Here is a 26579-nt window from a genome sequence, read left to right as displayed (position 1 = left end):
TACTTTGTGGAAAGAGCCTACCTTCAAAATGAAGCACGAAATGTCCTTTACACAGTCCTTACACTGAGAACCTTACCAGCATTTTCAGGAAGCAATGCTGAGCAGGGTAAACCAGTAGGAGACTGATGAGTCTCAGCAAGTGGCAATGTAATAGAAGAGTTAACTTCTCCAGTCTTCACGTTACTGAAACACAGCTTTACTTGTTTCCAAGCACAAAGTCCAAAACAAGGGACTGTTCTGAAAACACACAGTTAAGGTTCACCTTTGTGCCACAAAGAAAAAACTTATACACTTGTTTACCATAACTCCACACTAAGGATTGTTTGAAGCTTCCCAAGCAGAGCCAAACCTTGACTTCAGCACTTAACAAATGGTCAAATGTTTTAAGAATGATCAGCAATACTAAGAAATACAGAAAAAAAAAGTGTCTTTATTAGCATTGTTACAGGCAATGCATACATAAGAACTGATCCTTAAAGTGTACAACCCCCCCAGCCAAGTTTAAAGCAAAAGAATCGGCAGATCGAGATCTATATTGTACACATGTGCAGTAACAGGATCTCTCTGAACCTTTCAACAGAATAGACTGAAATCACTTTACAAAAAAAGGTAAATAAAAATAACACCCATTTTAAAAAAGTACCAGCTCTTAACAAGCTGGCATAGCATCAAAAATATCAAACAGGGGAGTTGTCCAATCATAAAGAGTTCCTGTAAGGTTTGAGTATTGCGTCGTTCACACCCTGCATGTGCCAGGCATTGAGTTTAAAGCTTAGTAAAAAATAACACACCTAAGAGACAAGGTGAAGTTCAGATTTTAAATTTCAATTTCATCAGTTGTTACTAAATTTTTTTAAATGCATCATCAGTATAATTAACATCATTGATGGCAGCGGTGCAAAGAATGAACCTTTTCCCTTTGTTAAGAGTTCTGAAATTGAGTCAGTGTGAGTTAGCAACATCCCTCTCTGGAATCTTTAGCTGACATGATCTTATGCCAATTCCAAAAAAGCACCCTTAAAAACTTTTAGCTTGTTTCTAAGTGGGTAAATATTTAAACTAGTTAGCAAAATTAAACACCAGAATTTTCAGAAGTTATTTTTGTGCATAGTTAAATGCTGCAAGATGATTTCACATTTAATAAAGCAGACTTTAAAGAAGCAATTTGCAAGAAAAGATGTTACCTGACAATATCAATCTTAGCTCAGGGGAAATGTGTGGGGTTTTTCTTCCCCAGCCTCTTGCAATTGCTTTTCATCTACACTGGATTTTAGTGCAAGTCATTAAATTGTTTGATATCCAGCATGACTTCTCTTTCTGCCAATCAAGTAGGCAATCAACACAATCAGAACAAGACCAGCAAGGGCTGCACCAACTATTATAGGGATCAGCATGTTATTTTCATCCTGTTGACATTCTTCCACTGAAGAGAGAGAAAAAGATCCACGTTAGCTATTAGTGCACCAACAGATGGCTACATCCAGAACTTCAGGATTCTGCTCTCAGCACATAGATAAAACTAGCTTAAGTGAACTTCTCGCTTGCCAACAATGAAAAGGAAGCCAAGTCCACTAAACTATGATCATTCAGGATGAATTCTTTCTAGTACTACCTGTATGCACAATATAGAGTTATACTAATTGTTTCCTCCTCAAAAGCTGTTGCTATTACACAAGCTTAGCCATCATAAATATCTGTGTTACTCTCCTAAAGCTGTTTTGCTTTAACCATAGTCACAAGGGACAGCTTTGCCCCTTTCATACAACTGTCTGCACACAGTTAGGAGGGAAAACTAGCACTCTTCCTTAACTCTTCTCTGGACCATCAGGAATAAGTCTGAGTTATTTCAAAGGTTTTTACATACTTCTCACACTACACTCAACTTGGACATCCTAATCATCCCCCACAGCATCTGTAGGGGCAGGCAGAGATTAAGCATAGCACCCCAAGCTGGCATTTGATACAGAATATTATATTTATGTCAAAGTGTACTTCACAAATCTCAGGTTTGGCAGAGGCTGCCCTATGTAAACCTCTTACCTGGCCCAAACTTGTCTCCATCAATCTTGAAAACCTGGATCTGAACATTAAATACATTGACAAGGGCTTCATCTGTGACCTGCAGATTCTCCTCTGAATTGCACTTGTAAGAGTTCCCTACTGTAGCTCTCAGCCCACTCACACTGTTGTTTGATGCTTCAAAGTTTGGATCTGCGTAAGAGAAAGTCTTATGTAAACCTGAAGAGCAGGAGCTGTAAACTCATAGAGCTAAAATTTGATACATTCATCCCCAACATTTCTAACACGTTATTTAATACAGGCTACCCTTAATATTTATAGAAGTAGGCACTGAAAGCAGACTTCTTAAAAATCCTTACTTTTTGCTTCGGAAGGCAGAGTCGTGCTTACATTCACACCTTGCAGGAAGAATTTTTCAGCACTTGCATTCTTTAAAAAAACAAACAAAAAATAACAACAAACAAAAAAACAAGTTGTGATTTAAGGTAACGATATACAACATACACTGTTAACATTCAGGTTTGATTCTGCATGCATTTCGAGAAAGGTTTTCAAAGGGTAGTCCAGAACTGGGATTAGCATCCAAAGAAGAGTTTATTAATTGTACTTTAGGAGAGAAAAGCTACAGGAAATAATGCACCTTAGGAAAGATTACGCCAGGGGAAGGGAGGGGGAGGCAGAGGAAGGGGGACTTGTTACCCCTCAAACTGTTGATTTGAATTCCACACTGCAGGCATAGTTCTATCCATGCCTTAACCAGCCTACTGCAGTGATCTCAGTACCCCAGAGCTGTGGACAGTCATTCGACAGCAACACATCAAGGTGATCACATTTGATCAATCCCATCAGCATTAAAAGGAGCATGAAGCTCTCTGACAAACACAGTAGATTCAGTCCTCAAGGATACACAGATCCAATACAGTGCTGGGGCAGAGCTGTGGGAAACAGGATTCCTAATCATCACAAGAGACCAGAAGCACATAGCCCTTCAGACTTGTACAATTAGATGAGTTATCTACTTGTCACAGGCTGTTCCCAGTTTGGGCAAGAAGCCTTAGCAGGCAATACAATCTTAAAAAGAAATTTCCATTCCAAACAAACTACTTTTCTGTGTATGCATATGTATATGTGCATACATACATGAACATATTCTTTTCTCACAAAACTTGCCAAGTATAAACCTATTAAATTCCAGTATTACAACCAAAGGAATTAGTTATTCCCCTTCCTGTAGTTGCATCTTTTTTCCTCTTGTACTTGCCCCAGTTAGTTTTCCCACATGAAAAGTCCTGCAGACCCTGTTACAAGCTTTGTGCAGAAATTCTTACCAGTGCAAACTGGAAGATAACCCTTGTTTTCTCAAAAGTCAAATTCAACAAGGCAGATGTACTGTTGCATCTCCCAGAAACACTTGTATTATGTGGTATGAAATTCAGCAAATCCAGACCCATCTGTGAGAGAAGAGGATCAGTTATGACATTTGAAGAGACTAACACATCATCTTACACTCAGTCGACGTGTAGCTGGCTCGTTATCACGTGTTGTGCTCGCCAGTACCCTACAGACACCTGTGCAGGTTACAGGCTGGTGAGAGCTGCAGCCAGTTACCAGGTTGACACAGAGAACTCAGGGCAACTCTGCATGTCTAACAAAGCCTTCTGCAGCTCTGACTGGCTGCAGCCAATAACCTGCTGCTTTCTCCACAGTACACTGCTTTGGTCCTTGCAGCATAAGGAAAAACCTCAAGAGCCACCACACTACACAGGGGTCAAGACACTATAAAATACTGCTTTGACATAATGTAGAAGCAATTAAAGGAACCACCTCTAAGCACAATTATCTTGCATGTCACTTCAGTTCAAAATGCTTTAGCTTTGTCCATGGTACATGATTTTATACCGTCTTGCATCTTCAAAGGGCAGTGGGTTAAGCATACTTCCAAACAATTAAATAGAAACCTTTCAGTAGCTCTTACCTGAATCCTCACGTGACTTTGGAAAACCTATCTGGCACCTCCTCAGTGGTCATTACACTAGAAATCAGCTGTTCCAGCAGAGCCAGAATGCCATGCTCAGGGAATTTCGCACAATTAAGGTGGCTAAAACACAGTTGCCATCATAACCAGCCACTGTATAGCCACACACTAGCTATCAGTGCTCATGATTTTACCTCTCAGTCATCAACATCATAAATAAATATAATAGTTTTCTTTGCAACACCACTGTTTCCTATTGAGGGTCTTCAGCAGTCCCTTTGGGACTTCGGGTTTGTCCATGGGGCTGGCAAGCTGGGCTCTGCATCAAAAGTTGAGGGAAAGAACCTGTGCCAGGGCTAGATCTTAAATAACCCATGTATTTTTAAATATTTTTCTGGCTCTTAAAATCAGCCATTAAGTAGCTTTTAAGCATTAAAGTCAAACCCAAACCTCTTCAGTGCTGGTTGGAAGGTAACTAAGTCACAAGCCTGTCCAGTTTTACAGTAGTAATTTTCCTTTCTAATAATAGTCATTCCCTGTTTTCATGCAGATGCCTCTGGCCGAATTTGTGGATTTTATTTAACAGTTTAAAAATCTTGTTTAGATAGCAACTTTGATAACAGGATTCCCCCTACTCTTGATAACTTTTACTGCTTCTGTGAAATGGCCACATACACTTCTGGATTCAATAGACAAGTTTAATACTGCTCTTAGTGAATGAAAAATCCTTAACAACCACTTTTAGTAGAACTGTTTGAAATGTCACTAGCCTAGACCAAGTTAAAGCAACTCAAATAGAGGATAATGATAGATGAACACCACAAAGACCTGGGCTTTAAAAAAAAAAAAAAAAGGTTAGCCTATAATAATTTACCAAGTCTTCCCCAAAAGAAGGAATCTGAAGGCTCTTAAGAAACAAAAAACCAAAATGTACCTTTTCATCTTTTTTTGGATAGGTGATATTAAGCTGTAAGCCCATGTAGGCAAGTACACAGGTTCCATTTGGACCAGTCACATTGTATTTCCCAACTGCAGGGTTTGGGGGAGATGATGTTGGTGCTGGGCTAGTCGTTGGAACCTGGCTAGTAGTCTGTTTAGGAGTTGTGGACACTACAGTAGTAGTAGAGACCCTATCTTCAGCACATTCTGTCTCTGCAGAGAAAGGAAAACAGATATTATTAAACAAAATGAAGCTGTGGGATGATCTACCTTTTTAATCCTCAAGGGAAAGGAAGACAATTCCAAGTAGCTTTTCCTAACCGAAGACAATAGAAGCTCAGAAACACAACGGTAAAGCATTACCTAAATACCTGCTGCAAAGTTTGAGACACTTTTAAAGCCTGGGATGTGAAAATGACACCTCTGCTGTTAATTTACTGAACTTCATGTCCTTTCATTCATATCCATCATTTCACATTGCTATCAAATCCGGGTAAATTAGACAGTGCTATGCTGACAGACCCAGCATTCCCACTGTATGCTCAAGGCTGGCATGCCTACCCCTCACACACTTTGGGCACTTGTGTGCTAAAAGCAGAGAACAGCTTTCCTGCCCACTGTTAAAAGTGGTCTCCCAGAAGATGTGCTCTTCTTCCCCTCCCTCTGTTACACTACCAGTTTGTGAGGACCCTGTATCATTATTTTGGCAATAGCCACAGTAACCTTAAAATAATACTCTGGTTCTTCTGTCCTGAACAAGGGGATTCTAAGACACTGCTGCTGATGGCTATATCCTCTCACATCCATCCTCCCTTTAGTCCCACATGAGGAACCACACTCCATGAGGGTAATAAGACTGAGTGAAGATGTGCAAATTGGCCTTTTCACCCAGTTTAGCAGCAACTTCCAAGGGAACAGTGATTGATTTATTTGCCAGAGTACTCAGAAACACCTGGCAGCAAGATCTTAACTTGATCTGGGAGCCAAGAAGGTTCCTGCATGAACATCTAAGCCAAAACCAAAGGTCAAAACAAAGACATTACTATAGTAGAGACTTTCATGTCCCAAGCCAAGGTCATCTCCATGTGTCAGGGATAACAGCTTGCAACTTTATAAGGACAACAGCAGCTGCAACAGCAGCTCTGACTCTGACTCAAAGAGCCTACTTCTAAAATTTAAGGCATACATATCTTGCAGGGATACCTAATAAATAGCCTCTGAACTTAAACAGCAACTTACCTTTTGATTATGGCTCAGAAAGAGAAACTCTAATCACACCTGAAGGTACACACACTCCAACATAGCATGCTTTCCTATTTCTACTCCATTTCTGGAAAGTCAAACAGCAGAGGCAAGATGGATGAATGGAGAAGTGACCCTGTGTTTTGTAGATCGATACTGGTCTGATCCCAAAACATAGTAATTTCCTAAGAAACTAAAAAGCAGCTTTCTTGGAACTTCAGTATAGAATTTTCCTCTATCTGCAAGACCTCAACACACAGAACCTCATACTCAAGTTGGCAGAGATGGAAACTAAATCACACACAATCACATCAACCACATCAAGTGGAAGCTTAGCCTAGGTGGAGTCTTGATACATTAGTTTGACTGAACTGATTTACAGCATAGCTTCTAGTAATCTTCAGATCTGTCCTGAAAAGTGAGACAAATTCTTATGTCTTTTCTTGACAGTTACAGGAAAGCAGCTGACAAAACTACTAACACAGATAAAATGAAAGCCTCCCTCTCAGAGCTGCAGATAATCACTACCATCAGCTCAATCACTAAATTCTAGGTACGCTGATGGAAGCCACCATTTCTAGTGATGCACAGATGCATTGAATAATGACTCTCTTCTTCCCTTCAATGAGTCTTGTCCACATCACCAGCAGAAATATCCTTTAATTAAAGATTTGCAGAGAAAAAACATTAAGGGAAAAATCCAGAACTAAAGTTTATCAATAACTAGCTGCCAAAGGCACAAGGGAAGCCTCAAGCCTACAAGAGAGGAAAGAAGGAACAGATTGGGAAGGAACTAGGATTTTGGGGTCAAGAAGATTAAAAAAAAAAAGTACAGTACCCATCTGTACTAAAAAAAACCCAAAACACCAAAACCAAGACAGACTTGTTTCAACCAAAACCAAGACAGACTTGTTTCAACCAAAACCAAATGTGCACTAGGAATGGCAAAATCAGATCCAAGACTAATAAAAACTTAGGGAAGATGATAATTTAAAGAAAAAGCTGTGCATGGCAGTATGAATAACAGGAATGTGAAAACAACAACAAAAACAACAAGAAAAACACACCCATTGAAAAAACCTCCCCATTGTAACTCAGACCAGTGTCTACCCCGAGATCATAGGAAATCACTTGTTTTTTATGAGGATCAACAGTTTCATCAAGACAGTGATACCACAGGATGAAAAAAAAGCAACTTTGAGAATATGATCATGACAAATTAAAGCATTTATGTTTACATAAAAAAAAAGAAGGAAGCATAGGAACAGAAAACAAAGCAAATGCTGACAAACTTGAGTTCCATAAGAAACACCCTCTAGAAATAATGCAATACTCAATTTTTTTAACCAGAGGACTATGTAAGAACGGGTAATAGGTGGTCTTAAAAAGAGTAGTATTACACAGTAGGGAGATTTTATTGAAGTGCCATGGTCTAGTAACCACAGTGGTGGTAGTGGATCAAGGGTTGGACTTGATGATCTCGGAGGTCCTTTCCAACCAGGCTGATTCTATGATTCTAAGTTTTGCAGAAGTTAAAAACCAGTTTTTCCCAGTATCATGTCGTATGTTCAATCCTGCTGATAAACAACCACTTCTCATGCTTATCCAGTATAAGAACTGGATCAAGATATCATAAGTAAAAAATCAGATGGTTCTGAAAACTGCAGTAATAGAAATCAGAGTTTGAGATTTTTTTAAAGGATGAATGTAGGTCTGCATCTTTACTGCAAACCAAGTCACTGAATGGAAAAAACTGATCAAGAGAACGATAAGCACTGAAATCTGAGCCAGTCACGTGAAGCAGCCATAAAAGGAGTCAATGCCAGTATTACCATGCATCAGGCAAGGTATTTTTCACAGATATGGGACAAAGTAGAGATATTCCCATCGAAGGCACCTGTCCATTGTGTCCATTCCACGCTAGCACCGACTACCCTAGTTTTTAAGACTTGTTTCAACTTAACACGTACATAAACGGGATTAACAGCATAAGAAAAGTTCTACATTTCCCAGAGAAGAGGAAAACTTCTTTTGTGCTCCAAAAGCAAGGCAAAGACTTATTGCTCCTTAAGGTAGCACGGGTGATCAGTTTACATGGTTCTTCATGTTTGAGGAGTGCTGCCACAAAAGCAAAGGACATGAACACACCATGAAGAGTTTATCTTCTAATCATTATAGCAGTAAAATTCCAAACTGCTTTTCAATACAAACAATCAGGACAAAAAAATCACTTTATGACAGTGCCTGAAAGAGAAAGAGCCTTACTGTTACAGCAGACATAAAACCTCCTGTAGGAAGATGTACGTTTCTGCTCCCTACAGACCAGTTCTCTACTGTCTGCCATTATATCACTAGTTTTCCCCAGAGCACAGAGTAACTAGTTCAAATTACTTTGCTAGAGGCATAATGCTTGGAACTTATCAGATACTTCTTAAACTAAGATCTTGGCCATGTGTCCAGTCAACCTACTGCAGCATGTGTATACACCCATACTCATCAACAGCAGAAATGCTCCCCAGCACATGTACAATACCCATGGGAAGACAATGCACTATCTTCTAGTCATGGATTCTGACGTTCCTACTGAGAAAACCTGAGGCAGGTCCACTCATTTCAAAAGATGCTGCTATCAGAGCTTCAGATCCAGTTTGTATCCACCTAAATATGATTAGTCAGAATGTAAAAAGAAATCACCTATTATTGGAAATATTAGCTTGTCAAGTACATTTTTTATTACAAGATACCTACTGTTCACACTGAAAGTGCCATTTGTGAGATAGGCTTCCAAAGTGACATTGCTAAAAGTAACATTCACACTCTTCATATTGACCTGCTTGGAGTTGATGCATCTGTATTTTGTGCCCATATGTGCCTGAATAATGCTTTTATGTGATACAGTCTTCATGTCTCCTGTAGAAAGATTACACTGCATTAGTATGTAAGAGTATTTAAAGAAACAAGCCAGAATTAGATCTGGAAGAGTTATACTATAACAACAGGGAGTTTTCATTTTACCTGTAGTTGAATTAGGGAATAAAGTTGCATCTGACAGATTGTAGTGGAAACGTAACTCTTCAACTTGGTACTTATCTGCAGATTCTGAGAAATTCAGGCTTAACGAATGTCCTGCTCCAAAATCCAATACCAGAACTGGATGAGATGCATTATCTTTACCACATGAGCTCTGTGAGCCTACTGTAGCATTTTGCGGAAGAAAGAAGTGTACAAACTATGGGGGAGAAAATAAAACACATGTAAGCTTTTCCTAACTGCTTTTTAGATATCCTATGAAACTGTTACAAACATAGAGCAGACATTAATACATGCTATAAGATGTCTACTTATATACCAGTATACAGCAAGTAGCATGGTACTGGCACTTGGCTTTAAGAATGTAGCTCTCTGAAATTTGAGGACAGAACAGTACATACTCACAGCACTTCTTAAGACTTTTTTTCCTCCTAAGATAGCAATATGAATTTGCAAGTACTTCTGTACTAGGTGAATAAAATCTGGCAAACTCCAGACATATGAAAAACAGGACACTTTAAGCTTTGCTTCTTGTAGTACGAATGAGCAAGAACAAAAGCAAATGGTACACCCTACATAGTCTGGATATAATACTTTGAGTTTATTACACATTGTGAAGTAATGTGGTCTCTGAAGACCAATACAATGTTTACTGGGAAGTTTTGAGCTTACTATTTACAGTAAGAAACAGACAAAAAATGTTATGAAAGCAGTCACCCCTGAGTGCAAACACATATACCAGTATCAGTAGGATTTCAGATCATCAGCACCACTGAAAAAGTGGATTATGCAATATATTGTAAGCACTGCACTAGTCTATAGATACACTGAAATTCAGAGACTTGCCAAGTGAGAAGCTCACAGATTTCATGTGAGTGTGACCAAGTTCACCAAAAGACAACTGGCAGTATTTTTGCCTTTACAGTTCCAGTGAAAGCCATTTTAGTTATCAATACGACTGGTTTGGAATTCCAGTCACAGAAGTAATTTCACACATATATGGTTTGTGATGGTTTCAAGTGGCTTTAACTCTGTTGTTTAATTAGAAGAAGCATCAGTACAAAAGAAAAGCTGATGCAACATGACTGGGAGGGCAAAAATCTTTGCTGAAGCAGTTTTCCATGCATAAATACTTGTTGAAAGTTTAAATACTGTGGATGTGCAGAAATACCCACACATTTTTATAAACACTAGAGACAAGCAGTAAGATAGCCCCCTTACCTCTTTTTGCCCATGGTTTTTGTACTCCACTGAGAAGGCTACTGTCAAATCAGCAATTATGCAGATCCTACCACTTGAATCTTTCACTTCAAATGAAGAAGAAGCCTGTAAAAAGCCTGTTAAGAACGACAAGTAGTTAACTTGGTATCACATAAATTTTTATTTTTGACCCCAAGGAGACAAATATGTACAACTGTAAATTTTGGGAGCACAACCTCAACATCAGCTGACTTTGGAAACTTGAGCATTAGTGGTCTCTGTATTAGCTTTAACATCACTAACACGCAGAGGACAAATTGAACAACTCATCTATAAAAAGACAAAGCCACCCAAACTGTTGGCATGCTGGGTCCTCAGAGGGTAAGAAAAACATGCGGCAAACACCAGTCATACTGTTCAAGGCAGCTACTCAAGAGTTCACCCTACAAAGCAACTATTTTACAACCTTCAGCCAGACCTGACTTAGTGCATTTGATCCTGCATGCCTACAATACTCGTCCTTCCGCCCCCAGCACACCACGCACCCTTCACTCCCACTGTATCAGGACACTCAGCTGTACATGCACTGAATGCAGCATTTAGAAAGCTTGGACTGACTGCAGATGTTTTGAAGGCATTGCCAGAAATAGCATGATAGAGCATGCTACCCTTGCCAGGAGAACTACTTTTTTCTGTCATCATGCTCTCTGCCCTGGAGAGGAGGAAGGGGCCAAGACCTTGACACAGACTGAGGTTACGTTTTCGTGGCTAGTTTAAGCTAAACTCAGACGGAGTTGCTGGGAAAAGCAGAGAAAAGCTTTCCCCCACTTGCTTCCCTCCAGCCCCAACACTCAGAGCACACTGAGTACAACTGACCACACTAGTACCGACTTAACAGAGTAAGAACGCAGCAAGAGGAGCACAGGGTCATCCTTTCTGACTGCAGCATGGACTTGGACCACAAAGACACTTCACCTGTGGGATGTGTTGTGGAGGCTGGATACAGCTGGAAAGCTGGTTATCTTGTACTTGATTTGTGGCAAAGGATAACTGACAATGCTCCTGTACCTGAAATCATACCACGGTGTTTCCAGGTCTTTAGAGTAGAGCCTTTTATTTTTCCAATTCTCAATTTGTCAGCACACAGCCCCTCCCCAAAGTGAACTTCACTGCAAAAAGCCTGCACCATTTGCATGGTAGGGCTTTATCAGTCTGCATTTGCAACAACTTTAGTCTTGTAGAAAACCTGATAAAAAACAGTTGCAAAACATAAACCACTATTGCAAGCAAATAAACAAATAAGCTTTAACAAGTCAAACATCCATTCAAGGAGCTAATCCATTCAACTGTTAATAATAGCAAAAAGATCCAGATGAGGGATTATCCATTAGCTAGCTTCCCTCTCCAAGAAACTAAAAAAAAAAAAAAAAATCAAAAATCCTAATTTTAAAACTTTTCACTGCAAAACTACGGTGTGTACAATTGTGTTAAGACAATTACTAGGAGAAGCTGGACTTTTGCAGCTGGACTTTGGTAGAAGGCACATCAGTTGCAGGAAAACATTGGAAACTATTTCTCTGGCACCCATCAAGCATTTCCCTTGTTGCCTTCCCCTTAGCAACAACATATCCTCCCCCAGCACCAATCAGGGCAAAACTTAAGCTGGAATTCATACACTTTACGCAATTGTTTGAAAAGTCTAGACTTGAAATCAGAGATAGACAGAAGAAAGAAAATGCTTACAAATAGATAGTGTACAAAGCTTATTTCAAAGAAAAACTGTCCTACCTTTGCCTTTATGTCCAGCTTAAAATGTTCATTAAGGAACATTTATTCATTATTTATTGCAATTCACAGCAGTACTAAAAACAGTTCATGCTCTTCCACATGGAAGTTTCAATTTGCAAAGTTTCCTTCAATTTGAATTTACATCTGGAACTTGTTTACATTTTACTCAAGCACTTGCTTTCTCAGGAACAAGATGCTTACACTTTCTTGAAGATTCCTAGCATAGCGTAGAAAACAGTGTAGAGGCAGGGAATAAGAGTCCATTGCTGCTTGAACTAACACTATCACTGGAAAATGTGCTAGCATGAAAACCTTCAGTGTGCATGACAACTCTCTTGTTTGATAGCTATTAAAAATCCTGACAATTTTAGAGCTAAAATTAATCAAGTAACAGGCAGTAAAAGAATGAAAGATAAAAAAGTTTTTAAAAGAAATGCAGAGGAAAGAAAATACTAAAAAAAAAATTAAGAAAAATGTTGCTGACATAAAGGAAAATGTGACAGACCTGCCCATTACAGATGATTCAGAGAACAACAAAAGATAATGCAGAGGTACCAGAAAGCACTAAATTGAAGACAAGTTCTGGTAATGAAGAGCTGACAAATTACTCTCAGCAAGTTCAAGTAACAAATAAGGGGCATGAACAAACAGTAAAAAACACCACCTGCACACCTATTAGAATAAGTTCACACCATTTTATGAATCTTGATGTAATTAGTGTGTAATAAATGCTTTAAAACCTCACTCCTTCTCAAGAAATGTTCAGCAACTGATGGATTTGCAGTGTCAGTGATGAGACAGACACATCCAGCATGAGACACTGAGCTGTCCTCAAAGTGGCAAGAGAGTTGTTTCACTGCAAGGCAACACGCAGGGTGGTGATCAGAGAGCACTGTGCTGCAGCATCATCTGCTCACAAAATCTTGGAGGAATGCAGATGAAACCAAGTGAAACATAACGGACCACAAACGGTAAGAGCCTACAGTCAAAATGTCAAGAATACAGAAAAGCAAACCTATATTGAATCAATTTATCCTGGGAATATTTCTAACTAAGTTACATAACATATTGCTCAGTTCAATCAGGGTTTATCTACAAGTTGAGAATATTGTTTGTACATCTCATAACAATATCATTCTTTGCTATTTAACACAAAAATGGATACAACCTCCAGACTCTCAGCTTCAGACTTTAAAAGCTCCTCTTAATAAACTGCAGTGCCCTATTTGACAACTATCTGTGGCAGAGCAAGTGCAGTACTGAAGAGCTCCTTGACTTTTCAATAGCAAAAAGTAAGTTTTGTGAGGTGCATTATTCACTTGGCTGAAAACACTACACTGTGGATATCTAGTACAGGAATCATCAAAAATATAGTAACATAAAAGATGTTTCATTGAGTTCGGATGCTTCCTTTGTATTCCACTAGGTCCCAAGAAAAGGCTGCTTATATATTTATTCTAGCTGCACACTTTCAACTAAAAATCATAAGAGAATCTCTCCGTTTATACCTCATTTCTGCAATTACAGTCTCATGCAAGAAAATACTGAAGATAAAACTGCTAAAGCAACACACGTTACTTGAATTAAATCCAGCCTCTTCCCTTATCTAACATATCTAACTAAAAAAAAAAAAAGTTTATTTATTTTACCTCAGACTGTTAATAAGTCAAACAAAACAAATACTTCCTTGATTGTATAAGAATTTATCTTAAAGAAATCTACTTCATAAAGTTGTTTGTTTTAAACTGAAAACTACAAAGCTAACAAAACAATCTAGCACATCTAAATATAAGCCCTTTTGAATATGGCTCTTAGAATGGCTGGATTCCTCACCTCTTGACCACATAAAGATGCTTTCAGGTTTCAACCTTCTTATAACTGATATCCTGATAGTCAAGCACAGCTACCCTTGGGTTACTCTCCCATATAATGGAAACCTACTAAGGGAGAGAGATGTCCTGTGCTCTAAGAAATATTACTGGCAATTGTTTACACTGTCTGCTTGCAAAGAGGACCTCAGTTACTATAGTTAATGATTTACTTTGTGTCCAGTTTTTATTAGAAACATGGAACACTGACAATAAGGATCCAAAACACAAAAGCTTCTTCTGTATAATCTGGGGTTTATTACCACGGTCATTTTTTTCTGCATAAGTAAAAACCTCTTCACCATTTTTCTTTCTCCCTCTTGGAATGAAGGACAGCAAGCCATCCACATCCACCTGGTCACATATTCCACATGATCAGTAGTTTAAGCCATACAGATACCCAGTGGATGGGACTGTTTGCAGTTATACTGACTGCCTACAGCACTAGGGAGGTAAACCAGGGCTGCAGCAGGGCCCAGTGTACCCCTCCCCAGAAGTGCTGTGAGGGGGGTGCAGAGCACCACACCCCCAGCCCAGTCATACAAAGACACCCTGTAATTGCTGGGCAGCAGCTCCCCAGGTAGAGGCTGATTGCTGACACATGCCAGCCCTGCACAATCTGCTCTACCTGAGCTACAGCACTGATGTGTTGCCCTGCACCTTTGCCCAGGTGTTCTGATGGCACACACAGCTATGCCACTATCTGTGGGGCATTAATCCAAGGAGATAAGAAATGCTGGTTCTTAGCTAAAGAAGGTTTATTTTCTATTGTACATGTGAAACGAGGTGCCCAGTAGTTTACTCATTCTGATGGTTTGGAATGATTCTGTCACCTCAGCGCCATTTTGTGAACAAAGTGGTAACCTCAGTCAACACTTCAGATTCCTAAATCTATGCCAGAGAAGAGAATGGAAAAATCCCCGAGGAGTTATGCTCTCCTCTAATGACCTATCTTCTAACGTAAGCACCACTCCCAGAGGGACAACTGGTCCAAGTCCTTTATCAGAAGACTGACTTGAGATCGCTTCCTTAGGATTCAGAAAGAAAAAGAACTTAAAAATAACATATTTTTTGAAAGATCACACTATTTCCTAACCCTAATATTTCAGGAACAAAAGAAAGCAGTAAAATCCCTTGACAGACCTGATGTATGAAACACTTTGTGAGAGACAAGATGGTCTCATAAAAGGAATTATATTTACTTGTCCATGTCTGATAGACACAGACAACTGAATGCTGGCTATCTAGACAAGGTTGGACTCACTTCAACTGCTGTTGGACACAGCTGAACACACACACAGGTGGGGAAAAGGGGAACAGAGCTTAATCCAAGGATGGATGAAAGTACTTAAGGAGAGAGGAGAACCCACTGCACTCATGCAGGTGCAGTGCCTGATTATATCGAGTTCCTGATCCAGCCCCACAATATATATATCCTTGCCAGCTAACAAATCCATGCAGTCTCAGATTATGGGCTTGATATTGTTGACTTCCATTAAGGCAGTAAACATTTTGTTTTTCAACTCAGGCTTGCAGATGAATAACCTGTGTCTTTATAAACGAATTTACAAAAGTACAAAGGCATTACAAAGGAAAGGCTACCTAGCAGCTGTACACTTGCTATTTGACCTGAGAATTGCACATTTGCATCAAGTTTCATCACATGAAGCTTCTCTATGGCTTTCTATCTAGAGGAAGGAAGTCTTTAGGATAGCTCTACAGCAAATGATTACATGAGTGCACTGGTAGGTCTAAACTCCCTTGGCCAGCCCCTTTTCCACATTCACACAAGTCCATTCTGCACTTGCTCTGGTTAGTGCTGCTGTACCACACCACAGGACTAACACACATTCTTCAAGGCAGCTGGCAGCTGCAAACAACGTTTTGGAAGAAGAAGCACTGTGTGACAATTTAAAGAGAAAGTCTCCCCAGAGGAGAGGATATTGGAAAAAAACATAATGAACTAACTGCCAGAGTAAAACTACTCTCCCAGTCCTCCAAAGAAGCAGATCTTAACTCTGTCAAGGAAAGTAAAGACATACTGGTGTTCCCATATTGCACAGAGTGAATTCTGCCTTGTTAAGAAATCATAAACCACTGAAGTTTAATACAAGAAAACAAAATATACTGTGAACTACTGTGCTCCAGCCTGAACACTAGGGAAGGCACAAGCCAGAGAAGCATCCACTGCACAGAGCTGAACCACATTTGAAACTCTGTACTCTAATGCTAAGGTGCTCCTAAAACTCTCACACTTGGAATTACAGTAGAAATAGTACTGACAGTCATGTTGCTCTCAGTGATAGAGAAGGTAAAGAAACTGTTACCCTGAGACTGAAAGGGACACCAGTCTGTCTTGAAATCAGATGCACAAAATCCATGGAACCCTGATTTACCAAACCATAAGGTACATTTTAAATATATGATATAGAATTAAGATAATGCAAGGGAGTGCTCAAAGAGATGGTCTAACTATCAGCACTCACATAACCAAAAGTGTCTCCTGCCAAGCTAAAGAGAATAAATACCAAGAAATCCAAGATTTCTCAAGGAATTTCCAAATGATCATGTCTGACTTGAGAGTAAAGACAAACTTGTAGTTAAACTGCAACAAGCAAAGGTGAGGTGTGCCTCCTTAGTGCTAGAAATAAGTAATTATCTTTAAGACCTAGAAAGGCTTATCAGAGATAACAGCAGTTAATGTCTCAATAGAACATTAATTTTTTGAGTCAGATTCCTCGGTACCTAGAGGTATTTCTTCACTTTATGGTCTGCTACTGATTAGAAAACATCCTAATCACTACAGAACAATCTAGAAGTAGATTACGCCAAAACTGAAACTCCTCAGTGAGCCTAAACAGAAACCTAGGGAACATATCCCAAAAGTGTCGTGTCAGGGAGCCTGCAGAGTTCTCACATAGCAAGTTAGAAGTAACTTTACTACTGAGAAAAGCTGCTGAAGTCAAAGGTAAGTAACCTGTCACATGATGACTAGCACACAAATTCAGACCCTTAGAGACTATGTCAACACACTTCAAGCAGCTCTCAAGCAAACACTATGTTAAGGGCAGCATTTGGTAAAAACAATCTTTCAAAAGTTGTTCAACATAAAAGCAGCTACATTTTGTGAAAATTAAGTTTTACTTGATCTCAGTTCCATACAGCTACTGATGCCAAAACTGAGAAGACCAATTCAGCACCAAATTACTCATGGGCTGGGATACATTATCAAGTTCCTCTCAACTATCCCATCACTGGTAGTAAGGTTTGAAATTCCCCTTTGGACTAGAGTTGTGCAATAGAAACACATGAATTATGTGTCAATAACTCTGAAATGGCATCACGCTACTTTGACAACCTAATTTTTCCTTCCTCAAATCTCAAGCACTTCGTTATGTACTCACTAACACTGAATCCATGTTTGACTCTAACCCTGGATTTTCAGAAATGTTTTCTCCGACATGTCTGTGGTTCAGTAAGGAAAAAGAAATCTGTGGGTGCTCTAGAACTCGGAGAGCATGAGCAGCTCTGCTGGGTTTGGCACACAACCCAACTGACTCATCGTGCTCAACTACAGACAAGCACCATCTTACTTCATATTTCAAAAAGTAGCTGCCAAGCTTGAGGGGCACTTGTTTTCCCACAGCCCCCCTTCCCTGCATTTACCGTTATACTACCTAAACCTTTTTTTAAATTCCATATGCATGCTTGATGAGGAAATTAATCACAAAATATTTAATGAAATGACACATGAAATATTCAGGTTAGTGCTTGCTGCTCAATGTGAACGGAAAACTGAAACAGTAAGTGAGGTGTGATGAAGTATTCAAGAGGAAAAAATTTCTTTTGTCCCAAAGTCAAGGCATCACCAAACAAGCTTTCACATTTGACTCACTCATACTAATCCTTCAGCCTCCTGTGACCATTACCTTACCTTAATCAGTGTTCACTCAGATGACTAAAAGGCTGCAAATGAGCTAAAAATATCTGAAGACTTCAGCTCATATGTTTTCATTATCTCGTATTCTTCTTCCCTCACCTACAACCCAAGCCCCACAGTGTGGCAGAAGATGTCAGAGGCTTGCTGTATTCCAGGAACGGGGTCTCTATTTGCACCACAAAATTTTCCCCCAAGACTGCGGGATAAAGTTATGCAGAAACACCGCCCAGCTACTAAGCTACTAGACACTGGTACAAAGTCCCAGCTATCAGTAAATACTCTGGGGTAAAATAAACCAGTCTGTTGCCTCAGATGCCAACACATTTTACATGCCAGAAAGTGACAAACATAATGCATCGAATGATGTTTGTAAGTGGTGATTAAGCAGGGGAAGGCTACTACAGTCACAGAAAATATTACTTGTGGTAGCACTTAAAAACCACACAGGCTGACTATAAGGCAATTCTTCATTGAAGCTGTAATTATATTAAACAAACCACACAAACAACTTCCACCATAACACCAGTTCAACACGTCAGCTGCCAGTCCTAAAAAGCAAGTCAAGGAGCACTGTAAGTCACTATGCTCGCTAGACTGGCTCACAAGGGCTGGATATTTGAACTGCTCAGTGCCCTTTGCAAGTGGCATCTTCTGGGCTCAGTGAAACTGAAGTACTGTCAACAGCGATAAAGATATTTACTACCAAAGAGACATCAGAAGAGACTCAAAGACTGTCATATCTCAAAAACCACGGCAGATAACCATTCTCAACTGCTGCTTTACTCGGGAAATATTTTTGCCAGCTGCTGAAGAAGTTTCCTTTGCTGCCAAAGCCACATCTCAGAAACCTGAGAGCGTTGTGTGATGTGGCTTTCACGACAAGAAACCAAGAGCAAGGTAGTTATCAGTAAACAAGCAAGACACACTTCCTCCTACAACAGCCTGACTCCCTTAACAAGCCTTCTCATTAAGGCACTGAAATCTCTCTATTCCAGACGTGTTTCATATTTTACTCAAGATACGGCAGGATGGACACCATTAAGAAAGGGAGCATTACATGCCCTACAGAAAACTGCCACTTCCCAGCAATGACACCAGTAGCTCCCGCGTCCCCACGCCTCGTGAGACCTGAAGGCGTGTTTCCAGGTTCTTCCCAGATCCAACGCAGGTGCCCAGACCAGCGTTGCCGAGCACCGCGCGGTTCAGCCCCGCCAAGCACAGCCGCCGCCTCCGCCTCCCGTTCCGTATCTACCGTTCCCCCCGTACCTCGGGCCCTCGCACGGGCCCGGCGGGGACGGGATGACTCCCCAGCAGGGCGCTGCGCCGGTGACCCCCCCGGAGGCCCAGGACCCCCCTGGTCAATCACCGTCCGGGAACGCCCGCAGCAGGCGGGAGTGGAGCATCTCCAGCCACAGCTGCGCGGCTGCCGCGTCCACCGCCGCCGCCCTGGGGCCGTCCCAGGCCGCGGCGCCCCCCCTGCCCGCCCCTCGCCCGGCGCACTGGCCGCCCGCGCCCTCCACTTCCTTACCGAGCAGGGCGGCCGCCGCCAGCAGCCCCCGCGCCATGTCGGGGCCGGGTGCGGGCGGGAGCGGCGGGAGCGGGTCCGGGCCGCGGGCGGACACGGGCGGGGGGCGGCGGCGGCTCCGCTCTCGGAGCGCTCTGGCGACGGCCCCGACCGGTCATGTGACCGCTGACGTCACTGCACCGCCCGCCCGTCACGTGACCCCGCGCGGAGGTGGGGTGGGGAGGATCTCGCGAGAGCAGGAGGCGGGGATAGGGAGGGTAGGGATAGGGGTATGGGCAGGGACAGAGAGACAGGGATAGGGATGGGGCTGCAGGGATAGGGATAGGGGCAGGGCGGGAGCAGGGATAGGGATAGGCATAGGAGCAGGGAAAGGATAGGTGTAGGGACAGGGGTAGGGGCAGGAGAAGGGGCAGAGCAGGGCCCGGCACACGCTCCCTGCCTGTGCCCACGGGCACTCAGCACACAGTGCTGCGGCTCAGCCCAGGGCCCCTCTGGCCACCAGCCCAACCCGCGGGCCCAGGGCTTCTGAGGGCCCTGTGCCATCGTGGGCTGAAGGACAGTCACGGCCTGCCCCCGGGCACTGCTGCCCTGGCACAGCCCCCTGCCCACCCCTCCCATGCGGCACAAGGGTCTGGGTGCTTCCTGTGCACTGCTGTGCATCCCAGCCCTGTGACTTGTGTTGGATCAAAGCTGCGAGCAACATCAAGGCGCAGGCCAGCCCTACCAGCTCTAGGCATTTAACTGGATTCCAGTGGGGAATGTTGCACAGTCACTCCTGTGTTAAAAGGGAAGGTGATAGAAGAGGGAGAGTAATGGCTTTGGTGAGTAAGTACAGAACACAGAATCACAGAATGGTTAGGGTCGGAAGGTATCTCTGGAGATCATCCAATCGAACCTGCCTGCCAAGGCAGGGTCACCCAGACCAGTGACACAGGAACATGTCAAAGGGGGTTTGGAATGTCTCCAGAGAGGGAGATTCCATGACCTCCCTGGGGAGCCTGTTCCAATGCTCTGCCACCCTCAACATAAAGAAGTTCTTCCTCATGTTGAAGTGAAACTTCTTGTGTTTTAGTTTATGGCCATTGGTCCTCGCCCTGTCACTTTACAGTACTCACTTAAGTTCTGTATTGCCTCCAGAATATGTTTATTGTCACGGAATTTAAAGGCAGTTTAAGGTGAATACACTCATTCTGCATAGAACTATTTCAGCCCCAGCTGTATAAAAACATTGGAACTTGATAGTCTATTATCTCTGAAGTGATGTATCTGTATATACCCATGTATACATATAATCCACACGTGGTTGAAGAAAAAACGGACTTGTGTTTGCATGGGTAAAAATTGCAATTTCACGTACTTTCAGATGATGTCTGATGTTTTTGAAGGAATCCCTTTTTTTAAAAAAAAGAAAACTAAAGAAAAGCTGAAGTTAGATATAAACATTCTCAGATGTAATGGAGCATAGTAATGGAGATGGGAAACCCAGGCCATTTGATCACTTTGTAATTCAATGCTTTCTCTTATCTATGCTGTTAGGGATATGCTTACTTTGTCTGAAACTTCAGAAGTGTTTATTTTGCTACTGAAATCCTATTTCTATTAATACTGGAAAGTGTGCCAATAGCAGGGTATTTTTGCTTTCTCAAAATGACTGCTGTTGTCATCCCTCTCCTCATTACAGTGCACTCCAGATTGTCTCTGAAGCAGAATCAGTTCTGCTCCCAAGCTGACTCCATACATTTTTACTTAGAACTGATTTGAAATGCAATTTAGCTACCACCAGCTGCTAAAGTCCAGTTCAGCTACTGTGAACTTGATCTTTCCTTGATGTTTGTCTCAGTTCACTTGCACTTGCTGTTTCCCCAAAACATCCTAGATCAGTTTAGTTGCTCCCTAGGCTTGGGGATCTACCTTTCATTTTCAATGATATTGATATAAACAGGTATTTCTTAATGCTGCATTTTTATCTCTGCATTTTTAGAGACAATAATATATTATTTCAGTTTGTTTGCAACACTTTATGCTTGCCACGCATTACCAAAAGCAGAAGTTAGTCAGTTTGAAAAAGGACATAACAAGTAGCTCTGGTCAAGTGTTGGAGTGAGTCATCTGCAGAGGAGTTGAGGGTAACGGAGGTGGGATATGGGTTGTTCTCATTTTTCAATCACTGTTTTTGGAACCTCCGCTTGGAGTGGAGAAAGTGTGCCTGCAGAACACTTGAAGTCTGCCACAAGACAAAACAGAGAGGGAGGCCTGATGTCAGGTTTAAACTTGCTGTGCAGCAGTCTGGCTCTCTGCTGGAAAATCAGTAGGTGTCTATGAATGGAAGAGTGATAGATGCCTGGATTACTACCAAAAGTTATGTTTCCATAAAACAACAATATTGCAGCAAAGATTTGGTAAACAAAGAACATAAGGCTATCAGCAGAGAATGATGTTGACCTTATGTGCTATGGATCATTAGCTCACTAGGCCTTTGATAATGCTGTAGACTGCACAATAACAACTTTCATGGTGTTTAGTAAAAGTATTGTTGTACTAAACAAGGGTAAGGGCATTTGCTAGACTAATGGAACAAGTCTTACACAACCTTGCTGGACATTAGCCCTGCTACTCAGTAAACTTGTATGACATCAATCAAAGATGATAGCAGGGTAAGAATAAACATAAACCCACAGCTTTGGTAAAAGCTGGTTATATACACAGCTCAGAGATCCAAATTAGTGCTGTCACTCAGGGAAATGAAATGCAGTCCATATCTAGCCCCTATGGAGCTGCTAGCCAAGGAACATGCACACACATCCAGATACTAACCACGGTATGCTTCTTAGCCTCTCTTCAGAGCCATGGCTGCAGAATGGCTGCTCATGGTAAACAAGCAGGAGATGTAGGAGCCGTTACAGTAAAAGCTGTCCAGCAAGGTCAAGGCAGAGTACAAGCATGGGAGACAATACAGGTTAGGAATTTTTACCAGGAAAGAATTTCCACAAAACATGACTCCATTTTTCCTGTAGCCTTTTGCTGCACATTACCTGACTTCACAGGGTTACAGCCTTTCTGTAGAGGCTTACTAGTAATAGCTAACCAAGTTTATGGTACAGAGTCCATTCTCCCTAATACACCTGCTGAAGATCATAAACCTAAAAATAGAATGGAATCATTGGTTGGAAAAGACCTCAAATGTTAAGCCAGCACTGCCAAGTCCCCCACTAAACCATGTCCCTAAGCACCACATCCACAAGTCTTCTAAATACCTCCAGGGACGGTGACTCCATCACTTCCCTGGGCAGCCTATTCCAGTGCTTGACAAGTCTTTCAGTAAAGAAAGTTTTCCTTCTTCTTTGGCAGAACTTGAGGTTTTTTCCTCTCACCCTATTGGTTGTTATTTGGGAGAAGAGACCAACCCCCACCTGGCTACAACCTCCTTTCAGGTAGTTGTAGAGAGTGATAAGATTACCCCTTAGATTAGAACCTCCTCTTCTCCAGGCTAAACAACTCCAGCTCCCTCAGCTGCTCCTCTTAGGACTCGTGCTCCAGACCCTTCAACAGTTCTGTTGCCCTTTTCTATACACACTCCAGCACATTAGTGCTCTCCTTGCAGTGAGGGGCCCAGAACTGAACACACAGTCTGAGGCGTGGCCTCACCAGTGCCAAGTGCAGGGGGACAATCACTGCCCTGGTCCTGCTGGCCACACTATTCCTGATGCAGGGCAGGATGCCATTGGCCTTCTTAGCCACCTGGGCACACTGCTGGTTTGTGTTCAGCTGCTGTCAATCAGCACCCCCAGGTCCTTTTCCACCAGGCATATTCCCAGCAACTGCCCCACACCTGGAGCTTGCACAGGTCTATCTGCATAACAATTTCATGTAGTGAAGTTGGATGAAAGGTGTGTGAATTTTTTTCAAGTATGTATAGCACAAAGAAGGGAAGACAAAAACTGCAGCAGGCCAAGTGAGTGAATTAGAAGGTCAGGTTCAGATAAAGGAATTAATGGAGAAGCTAAAATACAGAACTGAGAAAACAACACCCAAGGGAGAGGGCAGGAATGAAGCTGTTGCCTGGAATGGAGAGCTGCAATTGCCAGACTTGGGAAGCACCATCAAATCAGCCCCCAGCCTACATTCTCATACTTAACTTTTCCTCTGGAAATGTTGGACTAGATGACAGGGCATCAGATTTACAAAAATTGCTTTTTAGATACATATAATGTATGTTTGGATGAGTTATTTGTATCCCAGACTCTTGCTGTTATTTTTGTCATAAATAACCAGCTGATTGAGACTGGACACTCAGCCAAATTCTATCACAAGCTATCAAAAAGCAATCAAATGCAGCTATTTTGATATGGAGAAATGATTACCATGCTGACTAATAATCTAACTGCTAACCTGTCTGGTTCAGTACAGAAAAAATCCTGGGAAGAAAAATGTGAGGAAATCAAATTAAAAATGAGGACCTGAGAGAGTCATGATTCCCTGGCCTGTCAGTCTCTCCCACAGCTTTTGAACCTCCGAAGCCACTTGCAGACCAATGTGGAAGAGTAAGAGTCTTCCGAGATTTTCTACAGGTTCAGGAACAAGGGGGTGGGTGGAGATCAGCAGCTGGATAAAGAAGAACAAAACTCATGCTCCCACAAGCAGAAAGGCAGAACTAAGGAGAACACCCCCCCAAGTATTGCTGCTTGAGGTTATTTGTGGGGGATGATAGAGTCAGGGACCAAGAGCACGGAAAGACAGGTTTCATTATTTTCACTGCTATGGAACAACTAATTTTTAATTGCTAGACCACAATAACTTGGCCAACGAGTTCTAGTCTGTAGCAATTAAGAAGAACTGCACATGTCAGCACTTTCAATCAGTTAGCATTGCTTCTTGAGGCAGAACCATTTCAATCATCTTCAGGATAACAACACCGCTTTTAATCTATTCTTTAAAACCACTGAACCAGGACATCTGGGCTAAGAAGAGGCAGGCAGGACACACTCACTGCTTCCTATCAGCTACTGCACATTACTGCCAGCTTTTGGTGTGGATAAAGCCTCTGGCTGTTACATTTCTGTGAGGAACATACTCCTTTTTGGTTTAGAAGTCTAGTAAGATGGATCTGATCGGTTTCCATACACAAAGAAAATGAACTACAAGCTGAACTGTGTAAATAACACTCAAGAACCAACTGCACAAATAAACTGAAGTGCCATTCTCACAAAAGCTAGGACATTGTTACGCTTTAAAGATTTTATTTGCATTAACTGAAGATTCAAATATTAAAATAAGTCTATATTAAATTATAACATTAAATATGCTTTAAATACAATAAACTAAACATTTTTAGTTTCTAAACACAAAGGGAACAAAAATAATTCAGGAGAATGCAATAAAATTAACGACACCAGATGACAGAATAAGGACTTTTAATATGTAGATCCAGATGACAACAATGTTTACTTCAAGAAGAGGTGGTGGCCTTTTAACTAATGCACAAAACTCAAGTTACATAAACTTTATAAGATATCCTCAAGAAAATATTGCTCAGTTAAATTCTCATTTATGTAGTGATCAAAACTGTCTTGGTAGCTCTTTTTCAGAATGAAACACACCCCTATGCAAATCAGGAAAATAAACAATCTTTTAAGTATTATCACAAATGGTGTCTTCCTTATAGTTACAATTATCTAACAGATCTACAGTGTCTTTCATTCTTGAGTTCAAATCAACTTACTTATATACAATATGTAACAAAGTACTCACAAAATCCTTAGTCTTTCAAGACATGAAGCTATGCTTTCACAATATTGAGACCATAAGTTTTTTGAAAAAAAGGTCTGTTGTTTTTGGTTTGTTTTTGTTTTTTAAAGTGGAGCACACTGTACAGTAGGTTCCCTGTAGGTTATTTTCAAGGCAGAACTAAATGTTACAGCAATTACATAAACACCTGTTGCTGTAAAATGAAACACTTGTTGCCCTAAAATGAGGTAGGGCCTCTTTGACTCAGATCTAATCTTTGCCACCCAAGCCAGCAGAAGTAGTAATCACAGAACAATCCATTTTTTAGCTAAATAATCCAACAGCTCAGTACACACCTGAATGCATTTGTCCTCTTGGCACTTCACAGATCTCACTTCAAAACCTGATTTATCCAAACCAGACTGAAGTTTGTAGTAACTTGAAAGAAAATTAACTGAACCCAAGTTTAAGGATTTTCATAACGTCAAAAATTCAGTGTATTTCAACAACACTGCTTGTACATAAGTGTTCATCAATTAAGGGTTTTTAAAAGATACCCAAGTTGTCACTGTAGCTAAAGAATGCAGCATATAGGGACTTTACGGATGCAATTAGGAACACCTATATGAAGAAACCACACTTGCATCCATCACAGAAGTATTTCTCACACAGGTAATTTTACCTCTCCATCCAACTTCAATGACATTGTTAAACAAAACTGTAAAACTAAATTTTGAAGAACCTAGAAGAACAAAAGAGTAATGAAAGATAAAAACACCCCAAGATGTTTAAAATTAGTAAGGAGTCTTGACAAGGGTGATCAATGAACATGTCATTTTTCTTCTTTTCCACAGCAGTGCATGCAGCTGGTTGAAGAATATATATCAACCTGAAATCTGCTAAAAGGAAAGTCAGAAACAGCATAGGTATTTGGTGTCTTGAAGATATATGTGGATGATTTTGGTTTTTACTTTTTGGGTTTATTTTTTATTTTTTTAAATAAAAGTACTTCTCCATTATGCAACATAGTGGTACTGATTGGGGTTGTCTTTGTCTCTCTCCATATAGTCTCTGTCAATGAGAGATTCAATCCTCTTTTTCAAGTCTCCAGGCTAGAAGGAAAGATGAGATTAGTATAACAGTAAGTAATATAAATGCAAATATATTTTAGACAATAAGACTGCTAAAAGCCACATAAGAAAATGCACCATAGTATATAGTTAATTTACTACTAAGTATCAATACCTTGATAATTAGGTTTGATTCTGTGACATTTCACATTTCTTGTTCTTATGGACAAGCTGAATAGAAAAAATGTATTACATATGT

At 41.0% G+C, this 26579-nt stretch overlaps 2 protein-coding genes across 2 annotated transcripts in view; both read right to left on the bottom strand.

The window, feature by feature from the left end:
- Positions 1–410: 410 nt before the first annotated feature.
- On the bottom strand, positions 411–19656 carry LAMP1 (lysosomal associated membrane protein 1). Its single transcript, XM_027640365.1, has 9 exons — positions 19530–19656; positions 10427–10542; positions 9191–9404; positions 8924–9085; positions 4929–5146; positions 3348–3470; positions 2379–2448; positions 2041–2211; positions 411–1423 (listed from the first exon to the last, which is right to left on the bottom strand). Exons 1-9 carry the CDS (start codon positions 19564–19566, stop codon positions 1284–1286), a joined length of 1251 nt encoding a protein of 416 aa, XP_027496166.1. The 5' UTR covers positions 19567–19656; the 3' UTR covers positions 411–1283.
- A 5393-nt stretch (positions 19657–25049) lies between these two features.
- The window catches only part of CUL4A (cullin 4A), a 36490-nt gene continuing 34960 nt past the window's right edge, over positions 25050–26579 (bottom strand). The window contains exon 20 of the mRNA XM_027640349.1: positions 25050–26362. Within this exon, the coding sequence (XP_027496150.1) occupies positions 26267–26362 (96 nt within the window). The 3' untranslated portion in view covers positions 25050–26266. The remainder of the gene's footprint in view (positions 26363–26579) is intronic.

This window comes from Corapipo altera, unplaced genomic scaffold (genome assembly GCF_003945725.1).
Source record: "Corapipo altera isolate COAL_440 unplaced genomic scaffold, ASM394572v1 0, whole genome shotgun sequence".
Lineage (NCBI taxonomy): Eukaryota > Metazoa > Chordata > Aves > Passeriformes > Pipridae > Corapipo > Corapipo altera.
This window is presented reverse-complemented; position numbering and strand designations above follow the sequence as displayed.

Excerpts from the sequence above, each read along its gene's own strand:
- LAMP1 (XM_027640365.1), bottom strand. The coding sequence starts at position 19,566 with ATGGCGCGGGGGCTGCTGGCGGCGGCCGCCCTGCTCG. Across the intron at positions 9,405-10,426 it reads AAAACCATGGGCAAAAAGAG|TTTGTACACTTCTTTCTTCC; the intron begins GTAAGGGGGCTA and ends TCTCCCCCATAG. Across the intron at positions 9,086-9,190 it reads ATTCCCTAATTCAACTACAG|GAGACATGAAGACTGTATCA; the intron begins GTAAAATGAAAA and ends ATCTTTCTACAG.